The sequence below is a fragment of the Macaca thibetana genome, chromosome 7 (genome assembly GCF_024542745.1).
Source record: "Macaca thibetana thibetana isolate TM-01 chromosome 7, ASM2454274v1, whole genome shotgun sequence".
NCBI lineage: Eukaryota > Metazoa > Chordata > Mammalia > Primates > Cercopithecidae > Macaca > Macaca thibetana.
The window spans coordinates 115,815,193-115,838,609 of record NC_065584.1 but is presented as its reverse complement, the minus strand read 5'-3'; the positions used below and the strand labels follow the sequence as shown (position 1 = coordinate 115,838,609).

General features: G+C 38.4%; 1 protein-coding gene across 9 annotated transcripts in view; it reads right to left on the bottom strand.

Moving 5' to 3' along the window:
- The window catches only part of TJP1 (tight junction protein 1), a 274,243-nt gene that overhangs the window by 104,929 nt on the left and 145,897 nt on the right, over positions 1 to 23,417 (bottom strand). For all 9 annotated transcript variants that reach the window (XM_050800090.1, XM_050800092.1, XM_050800093.1 and 6 more), the window contains one exon: positions 1,534 to 1,590. In XM_050800090.1, the coding sequence (XP_050656047.1) occupies positions 1,534 to 1,590 (57 nt within the window). The remainder of the gene's footprint in view (positions 1 to 1,533; positions 1,591 to 23,417) is intronic.

The window sequence follows — 23,417 nt, the reverse complement described above, 5'->3', positions numbered from 1 at the left end:
TTTTTTGAGAGGGAATCTTGCTCTGTCGCCAAGGCTGGAGTGCAGTGGCACGATCTCAGCTCACTGCAAACTCCGCCTCCCAGGTTCACGCCATTCTCCTGCCTTAGCCTCCCGAGTAGCTGGGACTACAGGCACCCGCCACTATGCCTGGCTAATTTTTTTGTATTTTTAGTAGAGACAGGGTTTCACTGTGTTATCCAGGATGGTCTCGATCTCCTGACCTCGTGATCTATCTGACTCGGCCTCCCAAAGTGCTGGGATTACAGACGTGAGCCACCTCACCTGGCCAAAAACCACTATTTTTTAATAATTAATTTACCCATTATCTACTATGTGCAGATCCAAACATTCGTGAGATAATCAGGGGCAGAGTCCAGGAACATGACTCTTTTCCCTTTCCATCTTCCTACTAATGGATACAGCTGGTAGAAATAGTAAGTGTAAAGTGCAAGGTCAATATTTAAATATTCTCTCTTTCCATACATTCTCTAAGAAAGAGAGTAATCAGTAGATTCAGCTCTCTTCAAAGAGAGGAAAGAGAATTTTGAGAGGCACTTAACTTTACAAATTGGTAAAGCATGAACTGGTGTCAATTTGTTCCATTTTAAACTTGGGAAAATCAAGGCTTTCGAAGGTGACTGAATCACTTCCCCATTTCTAAAGCAAGAGAAAGGAAGAACTAGAATTCAAATTGATAGCAGCCTCACTTCAGACAAAGTTCTTAGTCCCACCAAGTAAGACCTCATCTCTCACTACTACTCATCTCTCTTCTCGCGTCTGCAATTGTTTAAGCAACAGCTTGGGTCAACATGGTTGAAATCAATTAAGTATCTTTTAGGATTTTATTATGCATACAACCGGTTTAATTTCTAACTTCACTCCCACAATGCATGCATATATACTCAGAAAGGTTGAAGCAGTTTTTTTTTTTTTTTGAGACGGAGTCTCACTGTGTCGCCCAGGCTGGAGTGCAGTGGCCGGATCTCAGCTCACTGCAAGCTCCGCCTCCCGAGTTTTTACGCCATTCTCCTGCCTCAGCCTCCCGAGTAGCCGGGACTACAGGCGCCCGCCACCTCGCCCGGCTAGTTTTTTGTATTTTTTAGTAGAGACGGGGTTTCACCGTGTTAGCCAGGATGGTCTCGAACTCCTGACCTCGTGATCCGCCCGTCTCGGCCTCCCAAAGTGCTGGGATTACAGGCTTGAGCCACCGCGCCCGGCTGGTTGAAGCAGTTTATAATAATTTATACTAATATACAGAGTCTTTTATCTGATCACTCAAAAACTTAAAAAGCATATCACTTACTTTTTAAGTCAGGAATAAAAGCAGCAAATACTCAAAAGGATATATGAAAAAGTAATCATGCTCACTTTTGACCTTAATAAAAAATTATTTTAACTCTAATTTTAAACAAAAGAATATAGAAAAAGTTTCCTCCTTCCTCTGGCTTCCTGACATCTGGCTTTCCTCCATTGTTTTCCAAGCTGCCAGTATCCTGAGTTATACACAGATTATTTACTGCAACACAAACTTACCCTGTGAAGCGTCACTGTATGTTGTTCCCATATAGCTGTTTCCTCCATTGCTGTGCTCTGATAAAGGAAAAGAAAAATAAATCATTTACCTTTTAAGAAAATGTCCTTAATAAGGTGAGCAAGAACATCCAACAATTCAGCATATTGAAATACCAAAATTCACACTGTTAATATTAGAGATACCCTGAAAGGACCTTAATAATTATGGAAAGTTTTTTGTTTGCTTTTAAGAGACAGGAAACGACACACAGGAACTTCCTTTGTTTTTAACTTAATTTGGACAGCTGCTCTATATTCATTTCATGCAAGCTGAAATCAGTATTCAAGCTAACTCTGCACCTTTGTACTTAATATTCGATAGAAAAGAGTAAAAACTGGAGCGGTATTATCTTAAAATACCTAACGGCATGTAAACATTTAAAAGCATCTCTTATGTTTTACAAAGGAAGAGAAATGCCTCTGAACACAGTAATTATAAATATACATGTTACAGGAAAACAGATAAAACCACTGCTAGGTTTGGCAAATGGCGGCTTTAAGGTCACAAACATGACTGTTCTACCTAGTTTCAGTTTTGCTACAGAATTACCTTCTCAAGCTTCACTTATAACCAAAAGAAAAAGAACAGCTTTTCTAGTGTATGTATCACACACGCAGACACACACAAGAAACAAAAACAAAAAAGAACAATCTCCCAAACTCCCCCAAGCATCATTATAAAATAAAAGCGATATGAGCTCCAATACAGGTCCCACCCAAATTATAGTGTACTTCAGTTTTACCTCTTGTCATGAGCCTCTCACTAGAGAGGAAAATAAATTATTATCTAAGGCAGGGGTGTCCAATCTTTTGGCTTCCCTAGGCCACACTGAAAGAAGAAGAATTGTCTTGGGCCACACATAAAATACACTAACACTAATGAAAGCTGATGAGCTTTAAAAAAAAAAAAAAAAAAAAAATCGCAAAAAAAACCCATCTCCTAAAGTTTTAGGAAAATTTACGAATTTGTGTTGGGCAGCATGCGACCTGTGAACCACGGGTTGGACAAGCTTGATCTAAGGAATCAGCAGTAAAGAATTCAAAATAAATTTCTTTTAAATGGGGTTAACTGCTCTTGGAGACTTAAAATATTTCAGTCTCTCTTAACGTTACCATTTTACGAAATTGGGACTCCTAAAATGTATTTACAAGTAAATTTTAAAAAGATTCTTCAGAGTTATCAAAAGGTAAAGTAAAATGGGAGAAGGCTAAGCATGACACTCTCAGACCACTAGTCACACCATATAATGCCTATTTCATAGGTGAGGTCTGTCTTCTCTTACTGCTGTTATTAGCATCATGAGAATACGCCTATCAAGGTGCCATGGGCCCAATCTCTCCTTTCCCACAGCGACTTTAATTGAAGATGAATGCCATTTTAGAAAGTAAGTCCCTACAAAGAAAGCCTGCTTCCCTAAATTCAAAGCGACTAGATTAACTATCCTGCCAGATGAATGAGAGAGGACAGAGAAAGGATCTCTCTGTTCACTCCCATAGATAAGAATTGCCAACCTCACCAGCGTTTTGTTTCAATCTTCCAGTGCAGCAAAACCTCCCTTTAATGAGACCTCTACGGGAAACAAAGCTGTTTTTTTTTGTTTTTGTTTTTTTTTAAACAAACATTGACTGGGATAACGCATTAAAAAAAAAATTCTTCCATCCATGAGAAGCAACAATAGTATGAATAAATCAGCTAAACATCAACAGTCCCACTAACGTATACATGATAAAAGTATCTGCAATAGTTGCCAGTTTGTCCAATCTCAGCTGGTATTAAGAATGAGAACTGCCTGCATAGCTCCCAGCTCATCTTTTCTTGATCTATTTCATTAACCAGTGACATTGTTTTACTGCCTTTTTAATCTTTTTCCTATCAGTCCAAACCGCAAGTGATGTGATAACATGCACTTAACTCTCCTTGATAACACACTCTATGGTAAGAAAGTTAATCATCCTCTCTAAGGTCTTAATGAATACAGTTTTCCATTTTGTAAGATGATGTTAATCAAATGGGAAAAATTATTTAACATAAAGGGGGGAGCAGGTTGTAAAACAGTGTGTACGTGGTTATCCTAATTTTGTTTAAACATTAGTAGGGAATAAATGCTGAAAGGATAAAATGTTAACACTGTTTATCATCTTCAAAGTAAAAGGACTGTGGGTGACATTTTTCTATCAGGTGTTTTATCTTCCTTTCTCCATTCCCCATCAGAACAAACTGGCAATGTATTTCAAACCATATTCACCAAATCTCATTCCTATTCGACATTTCAAATACGGACAGTCCTGACTTAGGATGGGTCAGCTTGATTTTCTGACTTGACGATGGTACCCATACAACCATTGCTTTTCATTTCCACTACAGTATTCAAGAAATTATATGAGATATTCAACACTTTACTGTAAAGTAAGCTTTTGTGTTAGATAACTTTGCACAACTATACGCTAATGTAAGCGTTCTGAGCATGGTTAAGGTAGGCTGGGCTAAGCTTATGATATTGGGTACGTTGGGTGTATTAAATGCATTTTTGACTTAAAATACTTTCAACTTATGATGAGTTTAATCAGGACATTGTTCTAAGTGAGTTGAGAAGCATCTGTATCTGTTTTTCACTTGGCTTTTAGGAAAATCAAATAATGTTTAAGAGGATTAACGTTCTTATTGTTAATTATAAAAAATGTTTATTCTCCTGTTAGCAATTTATACATTAAGGTCTTATTTATTTATTTATTTATTTTTGAGACGGAGTCTCGCTCTGTCGTCCAGGCTGGAAGGCAGTGGCTCACTGCAAGCTCCGCCTCCCAGGTTCACGCCATTCTCCTGCCTCAGCCTCTCGAGTAGCTAGGACTACAGGCGCCCGCCACTATGCCTGGCTAATCTTTTTGTATTTTTAGTAGAGATGGGGTTTCACCGTGTTAGCCAGGATGGTCTCCATCTCCTGACCTCGTGATCTGCCTGCCTCTGCCTCCCAAAGTGCTGGGATTACAGGCGTGAGCCACCACTCCTGGCACATTAAGGTCTTAATGTACAGTCTCCAGAAACTTACTTTGTCCAAGGGAGAAGACTAAAATACTAAAACATAATTGTCCTCACCATTCCATATCAAAATCAATATAGTTTTTCTTTGGAGGACTGGAAAAGTACACATCTCAACAAACTTCTCTGTTAAACATCAAATATAGCTTGATTTACCTGAAGGAAGACCTATGTAGAAGTAATTGAGAATGAAACATCAAAAGAAGTGGTTAGGCTCTTGACCAGCCACTAAACCAACTTAATCCATAATATAAGTGAGTTACTATGTTTTACCACTCCTTATCTTTTTTAAAAAACAACAGAAAAATATATTCCCAGTTTAAATCATGGACCATGTCATTTCTCTCCATTCTCTAGCCTTTCATTTGCTTCTGTGGCAAAAGCAGCAAATTCTATCCATGGTTGTTTCTATAACCAGACAGTCCTGATGAGGAGTTCTGAATGAACTGAGGAATGGACAGATGCACAAACACATAAATATGTAATAATGCAAATACAGTAAAATGATAATGGTAGAACCTTAGTGGTTGGGATTCAGGTATCCATGGTAGACTTCTTTCAATCTTGCTATGTGTTTGAAAGTGACCATAATAAAATGCTGGGGAAAAACTAAGAAATCCTTCTAGTAAATCACTCAGAAATCAAAGCTAAAATTGATAAAAGACATTTTTAGTACCAGTAAATTTATTAACCACTATTTTCATGAGCATTCCATAAAGAAAAAATGTTCACTAACGACTGAGAATTTTAATTCTTTAGAAAAGCAAGGGGTGGGGAGGTTCCTTTGGAAGAATACCTAAGAAACACATGGCTTCTGGGGCGGAGAAAGGAAAACCAGGTGGGAGGAGTATCACTTTTCACTGGGAGCCCTTTGCACTTTTTCACTGGAAGCCCTTTGCACTTTTAATCACATTCATCTATTACTTATAAAATATTTTTAAAACTTAATATCCTTATCGTAAACCTGCTTGTCATTTTCTCATTTCAAAAATACACAAGAGATAGATAATTGCGTAACTTGCACAAAAAGCTTCCGGTAAATTACCAGTCTCAGGCTCAAGACATTTAGGCTTGTAGGAGATCAAGGGGAAAAATGTATTATTCCTCTAAGCATGATTCTAGCACTGCCATTCCCTAATAACTCAGACAGATGTTGGTAAACAGGAAATGAACTAGACCAAGCATAAGGAGACCAGGGCCCAAAGGTATCATCAACTAGAAACATGATCTTAATTTTCCTCACCTATACAATTAGGGAAATGGGTGAAATTATCGCAAATGAACAGGCTTTTCTAGCTCCAAAATTCTATTAGACTGTAATTCCAATGAACAGCCACAAATTCAGTAATTAGTGAAGCACTGCAGGCATCAAAAGTGACTGCAATTCATGGTTGCTGGATTCTGAGTTCTGTGCACATTTCTAAGCATCAACTGACTAGAATCACAATTTCTGAAGAAGCAAAAAGCTGTATTTCAGAATCTGCCAAGAGTTTGTTTAGTTTCTTTGTTCTAAGCTCCAGCTGGCAAAGACACTACTCAGATCACCAACTCTGAAGGGCTTCCTGCCAAAACTTCAGATCCTAGTTCTAGGCAGTTTCACTGTCCTTTAGGACTGATTACTGAATGGGGAAAGACAGGAGGGCACAAGAACTGACAAGACAGGATGAGCCTATAACTGGAAGAACAAATCCAAAAGAAGATACAAAGTATACTCCAAATGAAGAACTCAACATTATCTAAATACACAGCCAGTTAAACTTTACTATCCTTACGGCTGTAATTTCAAAAACAATCCATGTATCATTCATTCATTCATTCATTCAACAAACATGTATCAGATACAGTAAGTGTTGGGGAGGCCAAAAATAGATCCCTCTTCCTGCCTAGGGGCTCAAAGAAGCAGCTGAGAACACTAAATAAATGGTATTTAAGTTGGTGCAAAAATAATTGCAGCTTTTGCCATTAAAATAGCATCAAAAGATAAGAGCTTTTTGCAGCAAAATTAATTAACTTTTGCACCAAATAGATAAGAGCTGTTATGGAAGATGCAAAAGGACTGTGTCTGCTGTGAAGCTCAGAGACCTATTCCCTGAAACAGCGACCGTTTTGAGTTCGAGCGTGAAGGATGTCCACGAAAAGAGTGGAGAAAGATGTTTCAGAAGAAACAGCACGTCAGCAAGATTGTGTGCTGCTACACATGATGCTGGCTTTGAAATGACTAAGTTGTACAATTTGTGGAACAGGGAGAGAGGGAAAGGAGAGAAGGTGCAAGGGTATCAGATCACAATGGGCTTTATAATATAATGCCAATGACTTTAAACTCAAACGGAAGACACTAAAGAATTTTTGACAATCAAATGACATAATCAGAATTCATTCTGAAGGCTGTAATGGGAAAATGATTTGAGAAAGGGAAACCAGTTAGAAAGTTAGGGAGAAGTGGGGGCGGAGTTCAAGATGGCTCTTGAGTAGTCAACCAAGTAGCAGCGCTGAAGTCAAACGGAAAAGATGTAATTACCCAGTCAGGACTAAGATAATCCTGTGGACAACCAAAGGAACTTGAGAAGGAGCAGACAATGAGGATACATGAAAACCAATGGAGCTAATACAAAACACTACTTACTGTCCAGAGAATACATCAAAGCTTAAGATCCCTCAATTTTTGCTATCAATACACCTCATTTACCTGACATCATAAAATAATAAAATTTCCTCAAATCTTCAAGGAACACTCTTTCTTGATGCCATGGAGTTCCCCATTAGGAAAACCGAAGAGTAAAGGTATTAAGAACACTCCGTGACCCTCCGAGTTCCCTCTGTGAGCAAAGCTGCCACACTGAACTGTTTCTGATTCCTTCTCAACTCCAAAGTCTTTCTGTTTGGTCTTTTTGGCTTTTTTCCATCAAGATTGAAAGCAAGATCATCTATGGAGATGAGGTTGAGCCAGGAACTTAAGGAGAAGCACAACGTAAGTTTTAGGGAATAAAACAGATGACCCCTGCCCTTCAATGAAGTTTCAATTACATAATCTCAAATTGTGATCACTGCAACACAAACGAATTACACAGGGAATAGTGTTATGTGTTAAAAGGTAAGGCAAAATATGTATATTTGGACTGATCTGAGGGGCTGTCATTTAAATTCCCGAAATAGAAATGTCCAGGAGGTAGTAAAAAAGATCACTCTAAAATCAAATGAAGAAGGGTCCTAAGGATATTCAGGGATTCAACAAACTTCATGAATAGAGGATAAAAATTCAGGAAGCATAAGAATTAAAATAATGATCAAAATAAGAAGGTAGCAACTATAGGATAAAAGTCTCAATAGAAATTAAGTAAATTTAGCATCCAACACCCCACTGTATTCAACACTGGTTAAATTTACAAATATATCATTGTGTCCATCTCTTGGCTAACAGTTTAGGAAACAAGTGATGAGATGGATATGATTAGGAAGTACTAGTTGGAAAGAAAGACATAGTGAACCTGTAATTTTTCGGTTGATCAAAGTTGAAGGTCTGCTAAAAACGTAAGTTCACAGATAAGCTGCTATATTAGCTATAAAACAGGAGTAAAAGAACATCAGCTTAAAAGTTATCATTATGTGTACATTAAATATTGAGAAAATCTCAATAGGGACAGTTACAAATATTCTTGGAAAGTTTAGAGTGCTTTCCAGTTACCAAAAATAAAACTATTTTTAGGTATAGCATCTTCTAAAGGTTGAAGATAGATAAAAAGACTTCTCACAGTTTATTCAGGTAAAGAGGAGGAAGAAAGGAATGGTATAGCAGGGATGAAGAGAGAGTGACAGTTCTCTGAGTATATCTTTTTGTGTAACTCTCTTTCTTAGAACACAGTATTGTTTCACAACATTACCCTTCAGACCAAAAAATTAAACTATTAAAACCAAAAAGATATGGAGGGAAGGGAAGCAATCAAAAACAGAATAAAAACAGTAACAAATTAACTTAACTACATTACAGATGGAGAATGCAACCACACTAAAGAAGTTTAACTTTTCTATAAATCCAGTATTTTAAAATAAAAGGTTTAAAGAAAAATGTTATAATGGTATAGAAAAATGCAGAAAGATACCAATTTCAGAAAAAATCATATTTATGTACTCAGAAAAAAAGCTTGGTTTCAGAGTTGTATATTTTAAGTTTTTATATATTCTACAATGAACACATGAATTTCATAATCCTTGAAAACTGGTAAACGTCACATCTGAATTACGAAACAAAAAACAGGCAAAAGGGGCCAGGCATGGTGGCTCACGCCTGCAATCCCAGCACTTTTAGAGGCTGAGGCAGGCAGATCATTTGAGGCCAGATGTTCAAGACCAGCCTGGCCAACATGGTGAAAACCCCGTCTCCACTAAAAATACAAAAATTAGCCAGGTGCGGGGGCACATGCCTGTAATCCCAGTTACTTGGGAGGCTGAGGCACGAGAATCCTTGAACCCAGGAGGCGGAGTCTGCAGTGGGCCGAGACTGCACCACTGCACTCCAGCCTGGGTGACAGAGTGAGACTCTTGTCTTAAAATAAAAACATACACAAAAAACAGGGAAAACTGACCTACACTGTTAGAAGTTGGGACAGGGTTACCTTTGTATATGTAGTAACTGGAAGGGATGAAGGTGGGGGAGCTTCTGGGACACTAGTAAATGTTCTTCCTTGATCTGAGTTGTGGGCAAACAGGCGTATTCACTTGGAAAATTAATCAGTCTGTGTACACCTATGATTTGTTTAATGTATTACGTTATTTAAAAATTCAGAATAAAGTAATCTGACACAACGGTAAATAATTTGACTGCAATGGATTAAAATAAATCAAATATGCTTCCATCCATTCATATGCTCATACTGATTCTAAAAAACGATAAGTGCTGGCAAAACTCATTATTTTAAGAAACTGTACATCTAGGAAAAGAATAAGATATTTACTCTTCCTTTCCTATACAAACAGTACCAGTGGGTGATCAAAATAGTAGACGAAGGGAAGTTTATTTATTTATTTATTTATTTATTTTTTGAGATGGAGTCTCGCTCTGTCGCCCAGGCTGGAGTGCAGTGGCCGGATCTCAGCTCACTGCAAGCTCCGCCTCCCGGGTTTACACCATTCTCCTGCCTCAGCCTCCCGAGTAGCTGGGACTACAGGCGCCCACCACCTCGCCCGGCTAGTTTTTTGTATTTTTAGTAGAGACAGGGTTTCACCGTATTAGCCAGGATGGTCTCGATCTCCTGACCTCGTGATCCGCCCGTCTCGGCCTCCCAAAGTGCTGGGATTACAGGCTTGAGCCACCGCGCCCGGCCGGGAAGTTTATTTTTTAGAAGCATTCCAGCTAACCAGTGAAAAAGGAATAATAAAAATTGAATATCATCATTCTATAACACCTAGTGAACTACGGGATCTAAAATTGATCATCAGTGGCTGCAGACATCATCCAAAAACAACAGAAAAAACCCTGGCACTGAATGCCACTTATGAAGTAGAACTGTAAAAACAAAAACATCAAATCTGAATCTGATCAAGACTCTAGATCGACATTCTGTGCTATCCAGTACAGAAGCCACCAGCAACATGGGGCTACTCAGCACGTAAAATGTGGCTGGTCCAAACTGAGATATGGTATATGTGAACGACATATATGATACGAAATAGGATATATATTACGATATGCTATGTGTAAAATATACATATGACATGTAAAATATACCTGCAACAGTATTCAGAGACTGAATATGGAAAATAATTTAAAATATCTCACCTATAATTTTATATCATTGCATGCTAAAATGGTAATATTTTGGATATATGTTTTAAATAAAATATGAAAATTAAGTTTACCTTAAAAAACGTTTTGGTGTGGCTACATTATACAGATGGCTCATGTGGTATTTTTATTAGAAAGAATTGCTCTAGCTTCAGTTAACCAGTTTACAGGAAATACGGTAGGCCAACCACCACTGTAATCACCACAAGGAAGCAAACACCAAAATCCATACTGTGAAAAATTCTACAAACAATTCTGTTTCTCAACCAATAAAGCTGCAAGGGAAGAGAGGAAACAGAGAGAGAGAAGTGGCGGACCACATATGCCTAAGAGAAATGTTAAACAATCACAATAAGAGAATCTCATTAAGGAAAGCTGACATTTAAAACAATTAGAAAACACTAAATATGGCTGGGCGCAGTGGCTCATACCTGTAATCTCAGCACTTTGGGAGGCCAAGGCAGGTGGATCACCTGAGGTCAGGAGTTCGAGACCAGCCTGGCCAATGTGGTGAAACCCCGTCTCTACTAAAAATACAAAAAATTAGCCAGGCATGGTGGCAGACGCCTGTAATCCCAGTTACTCAAGAAGCTGAGGCAGGAGAATCCCTTGAACCCAGGGAGGCAGACGTTGCAGTGAGCCAAGATCGCACTATTGCACTCCAGCCTGGGCAACAGGAGTGAAACTCTGTCTTAAAAAACAAAACAAAACAAAAAAAACAAAACACACTTAAGTATTTGGAGTTTATTTAAAAAGTGTGCTAATGATAATGTAATTACAGTACTTTAAAAAGAAAGACATCTTTTAGAGATATATATTCAGATACATGTTGAGTATTCTCTTTCTTCTCTGAAATGCTTAGAACCGTAAGTATTTCCGATTTCAGGATGGACATCCGAAACCCGAAAATCTGAAATCTGAAATGATCCAAAGAGAATTTTCTTTGAGCATTATGTCAATGCTCAAACATTTGGAGCATTTCAGATTTGGGATGCTCACCCTGTATTAACAGATTAAAAGATGTCTGGCATTTGCTTCAAACTAATGGGGAAGGGAAGACACAATGAATGAAGTATAGATGAAATGAGATTGGCTCTTAAGTTGTTAACCGTACTGGGTGACAGTAACGTGGGAATTCATTATATTCCCCACATCCACTTTTCTATGGGTTTGAAAATTTTCCACTTAAAAGAAGGTAACTTGAGAGGACTAGAAATTAATTACTGATTTAGGAAAGACCAAAACCAAGAATGCTGCTACCATGATGCCAGGACATTAAGCAGTATTTCCATGAGTTGGCTATTCCAGCAACAGATTCCTCTTTCAGAAATAGTAACAAAAATGCAACTAGTTCTGGGGATGGATTAGTACCTTCTGCTGATTTTCTAAGCTGAATTTAAGGTGGTCTAACATTACCAGAAAGTGAATAACAGAATTAAAAAGGCAACTTTCGTCTGGAAGGGGTATCAGATATTAATCAAATAATAGCAGAGAACTAAGTACAGGTTGTCGTAAGTGCTATAAAGGGATACACAGTTCAAAGCACAGAGTTTTGACCTAGTTTCTGGGCTCTGGGCGAAGTCCTTGAGGAAAAGAATGAGGGATAGCTATGAGGTGCATGAGGGATGGAAGTGGGAAGCTTTCCGGGTAGAAAAAACAGCACGTGCAAGAGCCTGGTGTAGGAAAGAGCATCTCTCATTTGTTCAAATAATGTTTGAGAGTTTCCTATAGGCTAAACACTGTGTTAAACCACACGAATAACCAGACACAACTAGTATGACCTTTGTTCTCATGGAGCTTATAGTCTAGCAGGAGAACGAGATGATCGAAAAACTCCATGGCTAAATATATAATCACAAGTTTAAATAAGTACTATGAAGGAAGGAAAAACAGTGCCATGAGGAACTCAAAGAGAAAGCTGATAGGAAGTATACCTGCTAGGAACTAAAAAGAGGAAAGTACAGTTTGTGAACAAGAAGCAAGGAGGAACAAGATCCAAGATGTGGCTAGAGGGGTAGGCAGGGGCCAAATAATCCGCTAGGAGCTTACTGACTACATTAGGGATTAATTGATCTTTTACTCTAAAGACAATTAAGCAGCCTAGGAATTCTAGGATGAGTATTCGTTCGTATGTGTGTGTGTAGTGGGGGGGGAAGGGAGAGAAACTAATCAAACCTGGATTTTGAGAAGATTATTTTAGAAAAACAGATTGTAAGGGGAAGAGGGGGGTATGATACTACTTAGGAGGCTATTACAGGAATCCAGAGGGACGATTACTTGGTGGGGGCAGGGGGGAGGAGGGAGAATGTAAATGGTTCGAAGTAGAGATAAAACAAGTAGAAAGACCTGAGATGCTCAGACGATCAAAGCTGAATGGAACTTCCTAATCAATCATTCACCACACTAGGCAGACATCCAAACTGAGCCAGGTACCCTGGATTTGGAATAGTCTTTCATCTCTATTGCCTAATCCATCAGACTAAAGACTGTATCTCTTACCTAATGCCATTGTAATAATTTTTTCAAAAGTATCTCAGGAACCCAGGGAACCTTCCTCTGGAACCATAAAACATCTTGCTGGGCTGAAACTACTAACCTACAGGCTGATTGATCTTTGTCCAGAAATAAATAAATGAATGAATAAATGAATCCTCCTTCTGAAACCACAAAACATCTTGCTGGGCTGAAAACTACTAACCTACAGACTGATCTCTGTTCAAAATGCATGAATGAATGAATGAATGTCCTATATAATCTACAGGCCAACCTTTGTCCATAAGTAAATAAACAAGTAAATAAATAAAATTCCTATATGCCTCCTCTCTGATACTAAAATGGGCTTCACTTAAAATGTTTTTAGAAGACATGGCTAACATAATAGCTTAATATGTGCTGAGCCCACAACCACCCTGAGATGGGTCCTGTTTGCCTTTTCACATTTGCATTTTGTGTACAAATGAGAAAACAGCCATTTAGTGGCAGACTCAGGATTCAGATTCCAGAGCCTAAACTCACATAGTAAGTAAAACTTAAGAGTTGCTCAATGATAATCTTTTCAGTACTTCTTTTACTTGACCTCTCTGTGCAGGATCTGGCCTGCTGACAGGTGAATGGTGTTTACATGGGTGTTCACTTTGTAATAATTCATTAATGTACATTTGCTCTATGTACTTCTGTACACATGGCAATATATTTCACAATAAAAAGATATAAAAAACTAAGTCAACTAGCAAGACTTAAGTCAGGGTGATTTACATGAAAATCCGGATTTACAACCTCTCTTGAAAAACTGGGAGATCTGGCCTGTCTTCTTCTAAGACAACAATCAGCTGGGGCTGAGCAAGAGCTGCTTCCTTTAGACGAGCTGGCTTGTGCTCTGATGGACCAGTGCCCTCTCCTCCGGCTTTCACGATTCGTGCTGCCTGTCTGGTCTAAGACTCACCTAACACCATTGCATACTCTTCTCCTGGCACTCTCTTACAACACACGAACATGTAAGGATGTGAATGTGTGAGTTACAGAACATATAAGTGGATGTATGATTACCTACGGCAAGTAAATTTAACCTCAGATCCCTCACCTGTAAAAACAGAGATAGCGGTAGTATCTAACAGAATTGTGAACATTAAACGGGGTGATGCACATAAAACACTCAGTATCTGTCACAGAGTCAGCATGCAATGTTAGGGGCTACTGTTTGTTTTGACACAGATTTCTCACACTTACAACTAAAATGTAAGCCTACTTGCCACGGCTACTGACTTGATTTTTATAGTTGATAGAGCATCAAAATAGCATACTTCTGTATTAATACTCCAGTAAGTATTAATATTCCAATAATTACCACTGTTAGAAAAAAAATCAGTAAATAAATCTTCCTTATACCTTCAAATGACATTACCAGGAAATTTTTCCTACAATTATATTTTGAAAGGCAGACTTCTTTTTGTCAAATTCATGTATTTCCCCTGATTGTGGCTTTTGGTGGTCTGATCAGTCAGGCAAGTGGATATCTTACTAATAAAACATACTTTAGTATGACAGATTTAAGATCTTAGTCATAAAACATCCTCAAAACTATGACCAACTTGATTTTTCAAGATAATCACAGGAACACCAAAAGAAGCTTACTACCTTTTACTCAGCTGTTAGTACTCCAATGACTGCCTAATAACGCATATCTAATTCTTGCCCCTCAGACACACATACACAATATTTTTCTTCAAAAAGCCACAAAAGTCTAACTGAAACTATTTTTCTCCCAAAACCAATAAAGTCCTCATACAAGGGAATACCACGAAATACAAGAACAGAATGAAAACTAATGAGCTACAGTTATCCACAATATAATCTTACAAACATACTGCTAAGCAAAAGAAGCCATACACAACAGAATTCACACTAGAAGATTCTGTATGTGCAAAGTTCAGAGAGAGTCAAAACTAGTGCTTTCAGAATGCATAATTGGGTGGTAACTATAAAGAAAAACAAGAAAACGAGAACCCTAGAAGATACACGTAATCTTTGAGGGAGGGAGAACATGACCAGAGAAGGCATGTTAGGGATTCTAGCACTTACCATCATGGACAGAATTTTATTTGCTGCCCTCTACCCACACCATTAAAAAGCCCTATCAGTACAGAGATGTGTTCACTGCTCCGTCTCCAGCACCTACAACAGCGACTGGTACACACAAGGTAACCAACAAAAATCTGTTGAATGTAAAAATGCCTGCTTTAGGAATCCAAATTGTTTTTTTTTTTTTTTTTTTTTTTGAGGCGGAGTTTCACTCTTGTTGCCCAGGCTGGAGTGCAATGGCACGATCTCGGCTCACCACAACCTCCGCCTCCCAGGCTCAAGCGATTCTCCTGCCTCAGCCTCCCCAGTAGCTGGGATTATAGGCATGCGCCACCACGCCCAGCTAATTTTTTGTATTTTTAGTAGAGACGAGGTTTCTCCATGTTGGTCAGGCTGGTCTCGAACTCCTGACCTCAGGTGATCCACCCGCCTCGGCCTCCCAAAGTGCTGAGATTACAGGCGTGAGCCACTGCGCCCGGCCTAGGAATCCAAATTGTTACATATTTCACAGCTTCTTGAACCCTAAATCTAACAGTAACAAGTACTACAGTGTCCATTTGCCTTGTCAGTATATTCAACAAGTTGTTAAGCATATAAGTCCAATTACTTTATAATTCTTAATGTGTCCCTCCTATTGAGATACTGATACCAAACATATGCAGAAAACACTTAGATGAATGTATCCAGATTCAATTCAAACATTTAAAAATATTAACAAGGAAAAATACACAAACTGCTGAACAGCAAGCCCAGGTTCTAGATAATGACTTTGCCACCTCCTCCAACCAAGAAAGCACACAAGATTGCTCTGTTATTACAGGATGACCATAAGTTTGCTCATTTTTTTTAAGAGTAAACAATGCAAATCCTTTGTTTCTTGAACAATGAGTTACACAATTCACAAGGTCATCATTACAGAGTACAGCAGTTGAAAACTGTAAATTTCCAGATCAGGATCCCAAACAAAATGTACTCACTTAATATTTGTTAAGCTAACAAAAATAATTAGTCATTACTGGTATCCTCCTGAATTTTAAAATTACATACTGAATTAAGTGAGCTAATCTTAACTTGTGATATTCAGTTGCCAGAAACTGTTGTACAATCTCTAAGATAGTGACACTTCCAAAAGAGTGAAAATTCCTAAGATAACCAAGAAGGAAAATGAACTTTTCAGTCTTTGGGAATGTACATTTTTTTAAAAAGCAAAAAACATTTCAGTAAATAAAAAAAAATTAATTAAACTAGGTATATGCTAATCTTATGCTCCTAACTAGAATCCACAGATGAGCTTCTGTTTTACATCCTTTCTGGACATAAACTAGAATTGAGATCATTCATCAATTAACTCACTTCCCAGTATTCCCAGTGTAACAACTGAAACATACCCCCAACAAAAACTAATAAAACCTTATCTCTTGATCTATCCCAAAGTGAGGGCCACCTGAGATTCAGTATTGAGCACTACATATATGACACTCAGGGTTTTGTTATCACATTTCAAATGGTGTTTTATAGTACAAAGTTTGGTAACGTTGGTGTTCTCATGATCTAAAGCTGTGTTCTTGTGGTAAAGGCAATCATTCAGAGTCCATTTATTTTCATCCATGTTTAGGATATGATAAAACTTCCTACCCACGTATTCCCCACATACTTCTCATTATTAAGAATTTATCTGTTTAAGAGGAATGGAAATAAAGCACCTGGCTAACCCATAAAGGAGCAACCTGAAGCCACTCTTCTCTGCAATAAATAAATAAAGATGCACTCTAGGTCAGAGACAGCAAAAGTCTTATTTTTATTGCTGGTTTATGCAAGAAATACTGAAACAAACCAATTTTATAGATTAACTTTAAAATCTATAAACTATCCTAATGTATATTTCTTTCTACAAGACTAAAAGTTGTTAAAGTAAAAAGATTTTTCAAGATTTGCTTTCAAAATTCAGAGGTGCAAAGCAAGTTCCAGTCAAATACTCCAGGAGGAACATTCTAGACATAAACTATCTTTTCATTTAACATATGATCAAAACTTTGCTAATTAAAAATAACTGTGCTCATTCCACTAGCTTGTCTTCAGCTATTACAACACTCAGTCATACACAACGCTGAGCACGTGAATGCTTTCAGACAGGCCTGAAATGAGCAACGGCTGTCAGAGATGGGTGGCACTACACATGAATTTACAGCTGGACTCGCGGTCTTTCAGTAAAGTGAATTTTTATCATATCAGGGGTATGTCAAGAAACAGAATTGCATCTCCAAAATTTCCAGGAAAACTATTATTTTTAAAGACATTTTCCTTAGCAGCATGGTGATCTCTCATATTTATACACAGTTTTATTCTTAGAACTGTACAGGGTTTACATTTGGTCTCTAAATAGAAAAGAGATTAAAGAGCAAGTGAGAGTCAGAGCCAGACCTTGTTTCCAGGACTGGGGGGGAAAAGGGGAGTGGAATTACTGTACTTTTTTTTCCCTTCAAATCAAACTGGAAGCAGTACTACATATACTGCATTACAGCCCTCAAAGCCACAGATTGGTTTCTACCTCATTATTTATTGGTGTCTTTCCTTTTTTTTTTTTTTTTTTTTGAGATGGAGTCTCACTCTGTCGCCCAGGCTGGAGCGCAGTGGTGTGATCTTGACTTACCGCAACCTCGGCTCACTGCAAACTCTGCTTCCTGGGTTCAAATGATTCTCCTGCCTCAGCCTCCCAAGTAGCTGGGATTACAGGCATGTGCTACCACACCCGGCTAATTTTTGTATTTTTAGTAGAGATGGGGTTTTGGCCATGTTAGTTACGCTGGTCTTGAACTCCTGCCCTCAGGTGATACGCCCACCTCAGCCTCCCAAAGTGCAGGGATTACATGCTTAAGCCTGGCAAATTGGTGTCTTTCCTAATAATATAATGTAATTTGTGCCAATATATAACCTGAGGGGGAAAAAACACTGTAATTTGAAACATAACTGTCTTATGAAGCTGTCCTGAAACAAACTTAAGAGTGGTAAAATGCAGTTAGGATTATCAGCCAACTATATAAATTAAACCTTTAACCATGACGGTCTAAAATGCCAAACACATACAAAAAGTATTGCTACAGTGAGGATCATTAAAAGCTGCAGTCGAACTTCAGTGACTTCTCATAAACTACAATTCGTTTTTTACTTTTACAACAGTGTGAAGCAAGTATGCACTGATCAGTAACTATCATAATTAAAACTACATTGCATCACTCACTCAAAAAACAATTCCTATATGTAATGACTGATTTGTGTCATTAATTTTTGTTCATTAGCTTGGCCATTTTCTGCAGTTCTTAAGGTTTCAAAAATGTTGCGATATCAAGAAGAGCTCAGTGTATACACAAAATAACTCAAGATGGATTAAAGACTTCAACGTAAAACCCAAAACCATAAAAACCCTAAAAGAAAACCTAGCAATACTATTCAGGACACAGGCCTGGGCAGACCTTCATGACGAAAACACCAAAAGCAATTGCAACGAAAGCCAAAATTGACAAATGGGATCTAATTAAACTAAAGAGCTTCTGCACAGCAAAAGAAACTATCATCAGAGTGAACAGGGAACCTACAGAATGGGAGAAAAACTTTTGCAGTCTACTCATCTGACAAAGGTCTAATATCCAGAATCCACATGGAACTGAAACAAATTTACGAGAAAAAAAAAAACCCCATCAAAAAGTGGGCAAAGAATATGAAGAGACACTTCTCAAAAGAAGACATTTATGCTGCCAAAAAAAAAAAGGAGGTATTTATGCGGCCAAAAAACATAGGAAAAAATGCTCATCATCACTGATCATAAGAGAAATGCAAATCAAAACCACAATGAGATACCATCTCACGCCCGTCAGAATGGTGATTATTAAAAAGTCAGGAAACAACAGATGCTGCCGAGGCTGTGGAGAAATAGGAACGCTTTTACACTGTTGGTGGGAATGTAAATTAGTTCAACCACTGTGGAAGACAGTATGGCAATTCCTCAAGGACCTAGAACCAGAAATACCATTTGACCCAGCAATCCTATTACTGGGTATATACCCAAAGGAATATAAATCAGTCTACTATAAAGACACATGCACACATGTTTACTGCAGCACTATTTACAATAGCAAAGATATGGAACCAACCCAAATGCCCATCAATGATAGACTGGATAAAGAAAATGTGGTATATATAAACCATGGAATACTATGCAGCCATAAAAAAGAATGAGTTCACGTCCTTTGCAGGGACACAGATAAAGCTGGAAACCATCATCCTCAGCAAACTAACACCAGAACAGAAAACCAACCACCACATGTTCTCACTCATAAGTGGGAGGAACAATAAAAACACATGGACACAGGGAAGGGAACATCACACACCAGGGCCTGGGGCCTGCTGCTGGGGGGTGGGGGGACAAGGGGAGGGAGAGCATTTAGGACAAATACCTAATGCATGTGGGGCTTAAAACCTAAATGATGGGCTGACAGGTGATGCAAACCACCATGACACACGTATACCTACGTAACAAACCTGCACATTCTGCACATGTATCCCAGAACTTAAAAGTAAAATTATAAAAAAAAAAAAAAAAGCCCACTGTGCTCCACTTGATACAATAAATCAATTCCTGGGAATCATGTAAATCAGTGTAACAGTAAAAAGTGACATAAACCATTTTCGTACTAACCTACGTTGTAATTTCAGATAGCCACAGCAGGGAATACTACTATTCCTGATACTTAACAAAAACATTTTAGTATGCAGCAAAATCTAATAAGCATATACAATAGCACAATCTTACATTAAATTTTACTGCTTCCTCCAAAGGGAAACAGCTTGAAAACACAGAAGTCACTGAAACTTCCTTCAGCTACTTTCTGTGATTCAACCAATGAAACTGTTTCTTATAATGATTCATAGCATTTTCTTACACATTTAAACAATTCTTTGGTGACGCAGAGAACCATTTTAATTCTTGTTTTTCAACTTTCTAATAATCTTATATTAAGTACACCAGTAAACAAAATTCTGATTGCAAATGCAGATGTATATCACACATACAGAAAACTTTTTCTCCTTTATCTATTTAGAGACTGAGTCTCGCTCTGTGGCCCAGGCTGGAGAGCAGTGGTGCAATCTTGGCTCACTGCAACCTCTGCTTCCCGGGTTCAAGCGTTTCTCCTGCCTCAGCCTTCCCAGTAGCTGGGATTACAGGTCCGGCTATTTGTGTGTGTGTGTGTGTGTGTGTGTGTGTGTGTAGAAACGGGGTACAGGTCCGGCTATTTGTGTGTGTGTGTGTGTGTGTGTGTGTGTGTGTGTAGAAACGGGGTTTCACCATGTTGGTCAGGCTGGTTTTGAACTCCTGACCTCGTGATTCGACCCCCTTGGCCCCCCAAAGTGCTGGGATTACAGGCATGAGCCACCGCACCCAGCCACGTTTTTTCCTTGATTACCTTTTGTTTTTGAGACCGAGTCTCACTTTGCTGCCCAGGCTGCAGTGCAGTGGCCCGATCCCAACGCACTGCAACCTCCGCCTCCCAGGTTCAAGCAATTCTCCTGCCTTAGCTTCCCAAGTAGCTGGGATTATAGGCACACGCCACCACCTCCAGCTAATTTTTGCATTTTTCTTAGAGACAGGATTTCACCATGTTGGCAAGGCTGGTCTCAAACTCAAGTGATCTGCCCATCTTTACTACTTCTTTAGTATCTTCTTTTCAATCTAGGTACATACATACATATATGTATATTAAGTAGTATTCTACATTTTCTTCTACTATAATTTGTATTGCTCTTTGTCATTTAGATTTCCTCTGTTTTTTTTAGCCTATGAGGCAGAAAACATTTTTAAAACATGGATAACCAGTAGTCCTAGCACCACGTATTGAACAAGCCACTCTTTCTCCAATAGACTACAATGTTGTTTTTACCACATACTTTTACCACATATTTAGCCACCTTGCTGGCTAAGTGAACTTAAAAGTTATTGTATCTCTGTGTTTCAATTTCTTCACCAAAAAGTAGAGATAATAGTTCACTTCATAGGGTTACTGTAGGAATTAAATAAATTAAGCACTTAGAACAATACCTGACATGCATTAATACCAATGATCATAATTACTAAAAGTCCATAAATGCACAGATGTTTCCGGACTCCCTGGTTCCTGAACTGACGGGCTGCTTTAAATGTGAATTTCTAACAAGTTTCCTGATAGGGCCTTCTTTTTCCAGAATTTTGTGGCTATCATTTTATCAGGTAGGTTTTCTTATCAATATGTCAAGTTTTCTACAATACGACACTAGAAGACACTGACTTGGGGAAAATTAGTAAATTCTACAACAGTGACCGTCTCCATCTGGAAAATATATTGTTTCATCTCGTTTTTTCAGACTTCACTTTATGTCCTTCATTAAGATTCCAGTAGCTCACCAATATTTGTTATATTTATTTCTAGGTAGTCTTTATAGAGAAAGATTTAGTAGTGTATATCAGCATTTAAACTGCACATAGCCTTTGCCTCAGTAATTCCATTTTTAAGAATCTGATATGCACTAATATATGTGCACAGATATAAAAAGGCTACTATACCAACAGCAAAATCCTGGAAACAAATTATCAATAAAGCAAAGATAGTCTAAACAGCAGCATATTCATAGGATGACAAACTATTCAACCATTACGAAAAAAAAAAAAAAAGAATCAAAAGCACGGGCTTATTAGACAGGAGTTTTCCAAACTATTACGCTAAAACAAAAAACAACAAGCTCCCAAATTAATATTGCTGCTGCTTTTTTTTTTTTTTTTAACTGAGCGGGGGTGCAGAAAACAAAAGCATCATACGTAAAGCACTGAGTCCAGCCTGGCTCTTAGTAAGCATTTTAACCACCTTCAAAAATTAAATGTGACTTAGGGAAACAGGTCACTAAATATTATTTCATTTCATCTATTTATTTATGGCCTGTTTTGCTCTATATAAAATTCTGAGGTGGCTCCATAATACAGCATCCTAAAAAATAAGCTTTCAACTTGCATTTTACTCGTAAATATTTAGAACGCAAAAAACATCCCTACAATGTAATATTTTCAATATGCCATACAAATCTCAATACTATAATTCAAGAAAACAAGTACTCCTTCTCCTTCTAAATCACCTTACTGCGGCAATCCACTGAAAACGTATTTCTCTCCATACTTGAAATAACCTCTTAAAAGTGTGTTGTCTTGCATATTAAGTAGCAGAGATCACACTTCAGGAACAAAGTGACATTCTGTGTAATACGGAAACAAAGCCTTTCCTCCTAGGAAAGGAAGCCCCAGAAAAGATAAATAATGGGAGCTTATTTTAAAACCAAAGCAAAATGTTGCCTTTTATCCTAAATCTCTGGATAAAGTATTACCTTTAGCTTGTTCTTCATCTATATAAGGTCAAAAAGGTACAAGTTAAATTTTTCTTAAACGAAGAATAGTATATCCCTTAAAACGATCTATTCATCAATAAGTGTAACCTCTAGCTTCTCCCAGCCAGCAAACAAGCTTCTGTGAGAGTTCAACAGTTTCAGAGGCGTATTATTCCTGCTCGCAGATGTTACGAGTAAGCATTTCAAACAAAACTGCACACATAAAACCACTATCTGCCCAAGTATCTCGACACTATTTTAAGTAATGAATTGATTTTCTTTAAAAGGCAGATTTTTACTGCTCACATTTCTGTATTCCTTTAATTGTTTGAAATAGCAAGTACTACTTTATAAAAAAATTAATATACAAAATGGGAGAAGGATTCTGTTTTTCAGGAATTTTGGCTTTTTAATGTAATACACAAGTCAGTTTCCAAGCAATGGGAAAATGGAATAATATTTCAGAGCACATGGGAAAAGTGATAGGAAGAATGTTACTTTTTTTTGGCTGAACTCACCGGTCTTTACTAATTTTTAAGAGCTCATCCTATTATCCATTCGTAGGAATACTTTGTATTACTTTTGAAAGTTTAATTCAAGTTAAATTACTAAATGTTAAAGAGGTTATTTTCAAAGTTACCTTAAATAAGTCACACGGCATGAAAGAAACGCGACCTACTACGCCTCACAGGCTGAGTGGAGTGTTTTGCAGTCTCAAAGCCTTATCGCTGGCGTGTGCATACCGCAGGGAGTGACATCAGATCGAAACTACAAGGTTTCGCCGGGGACCAACCACTCCTCCAAAGACAGCAGCTCCCGGTCAGCTGGAGGTGGCACCCCAAGCCCCGACCCACCGAGGGCCGGCTCACGGCCGCCGCAGAACCCTCACCGGAGCCGAGTTTCTCCGCGAGGGACCTGTTGCGCGTCCCCGCCCTCGGCGAACCGCAGCCAGGAACAAGCGCCGGCAGCGATGCACCTGCCCGGGACGGCGGCCGGGCGCCCGCAGCCCCCTCCCCGGCCGTCCCCAGCTCGGCCCGCGCCGCCCCCGCC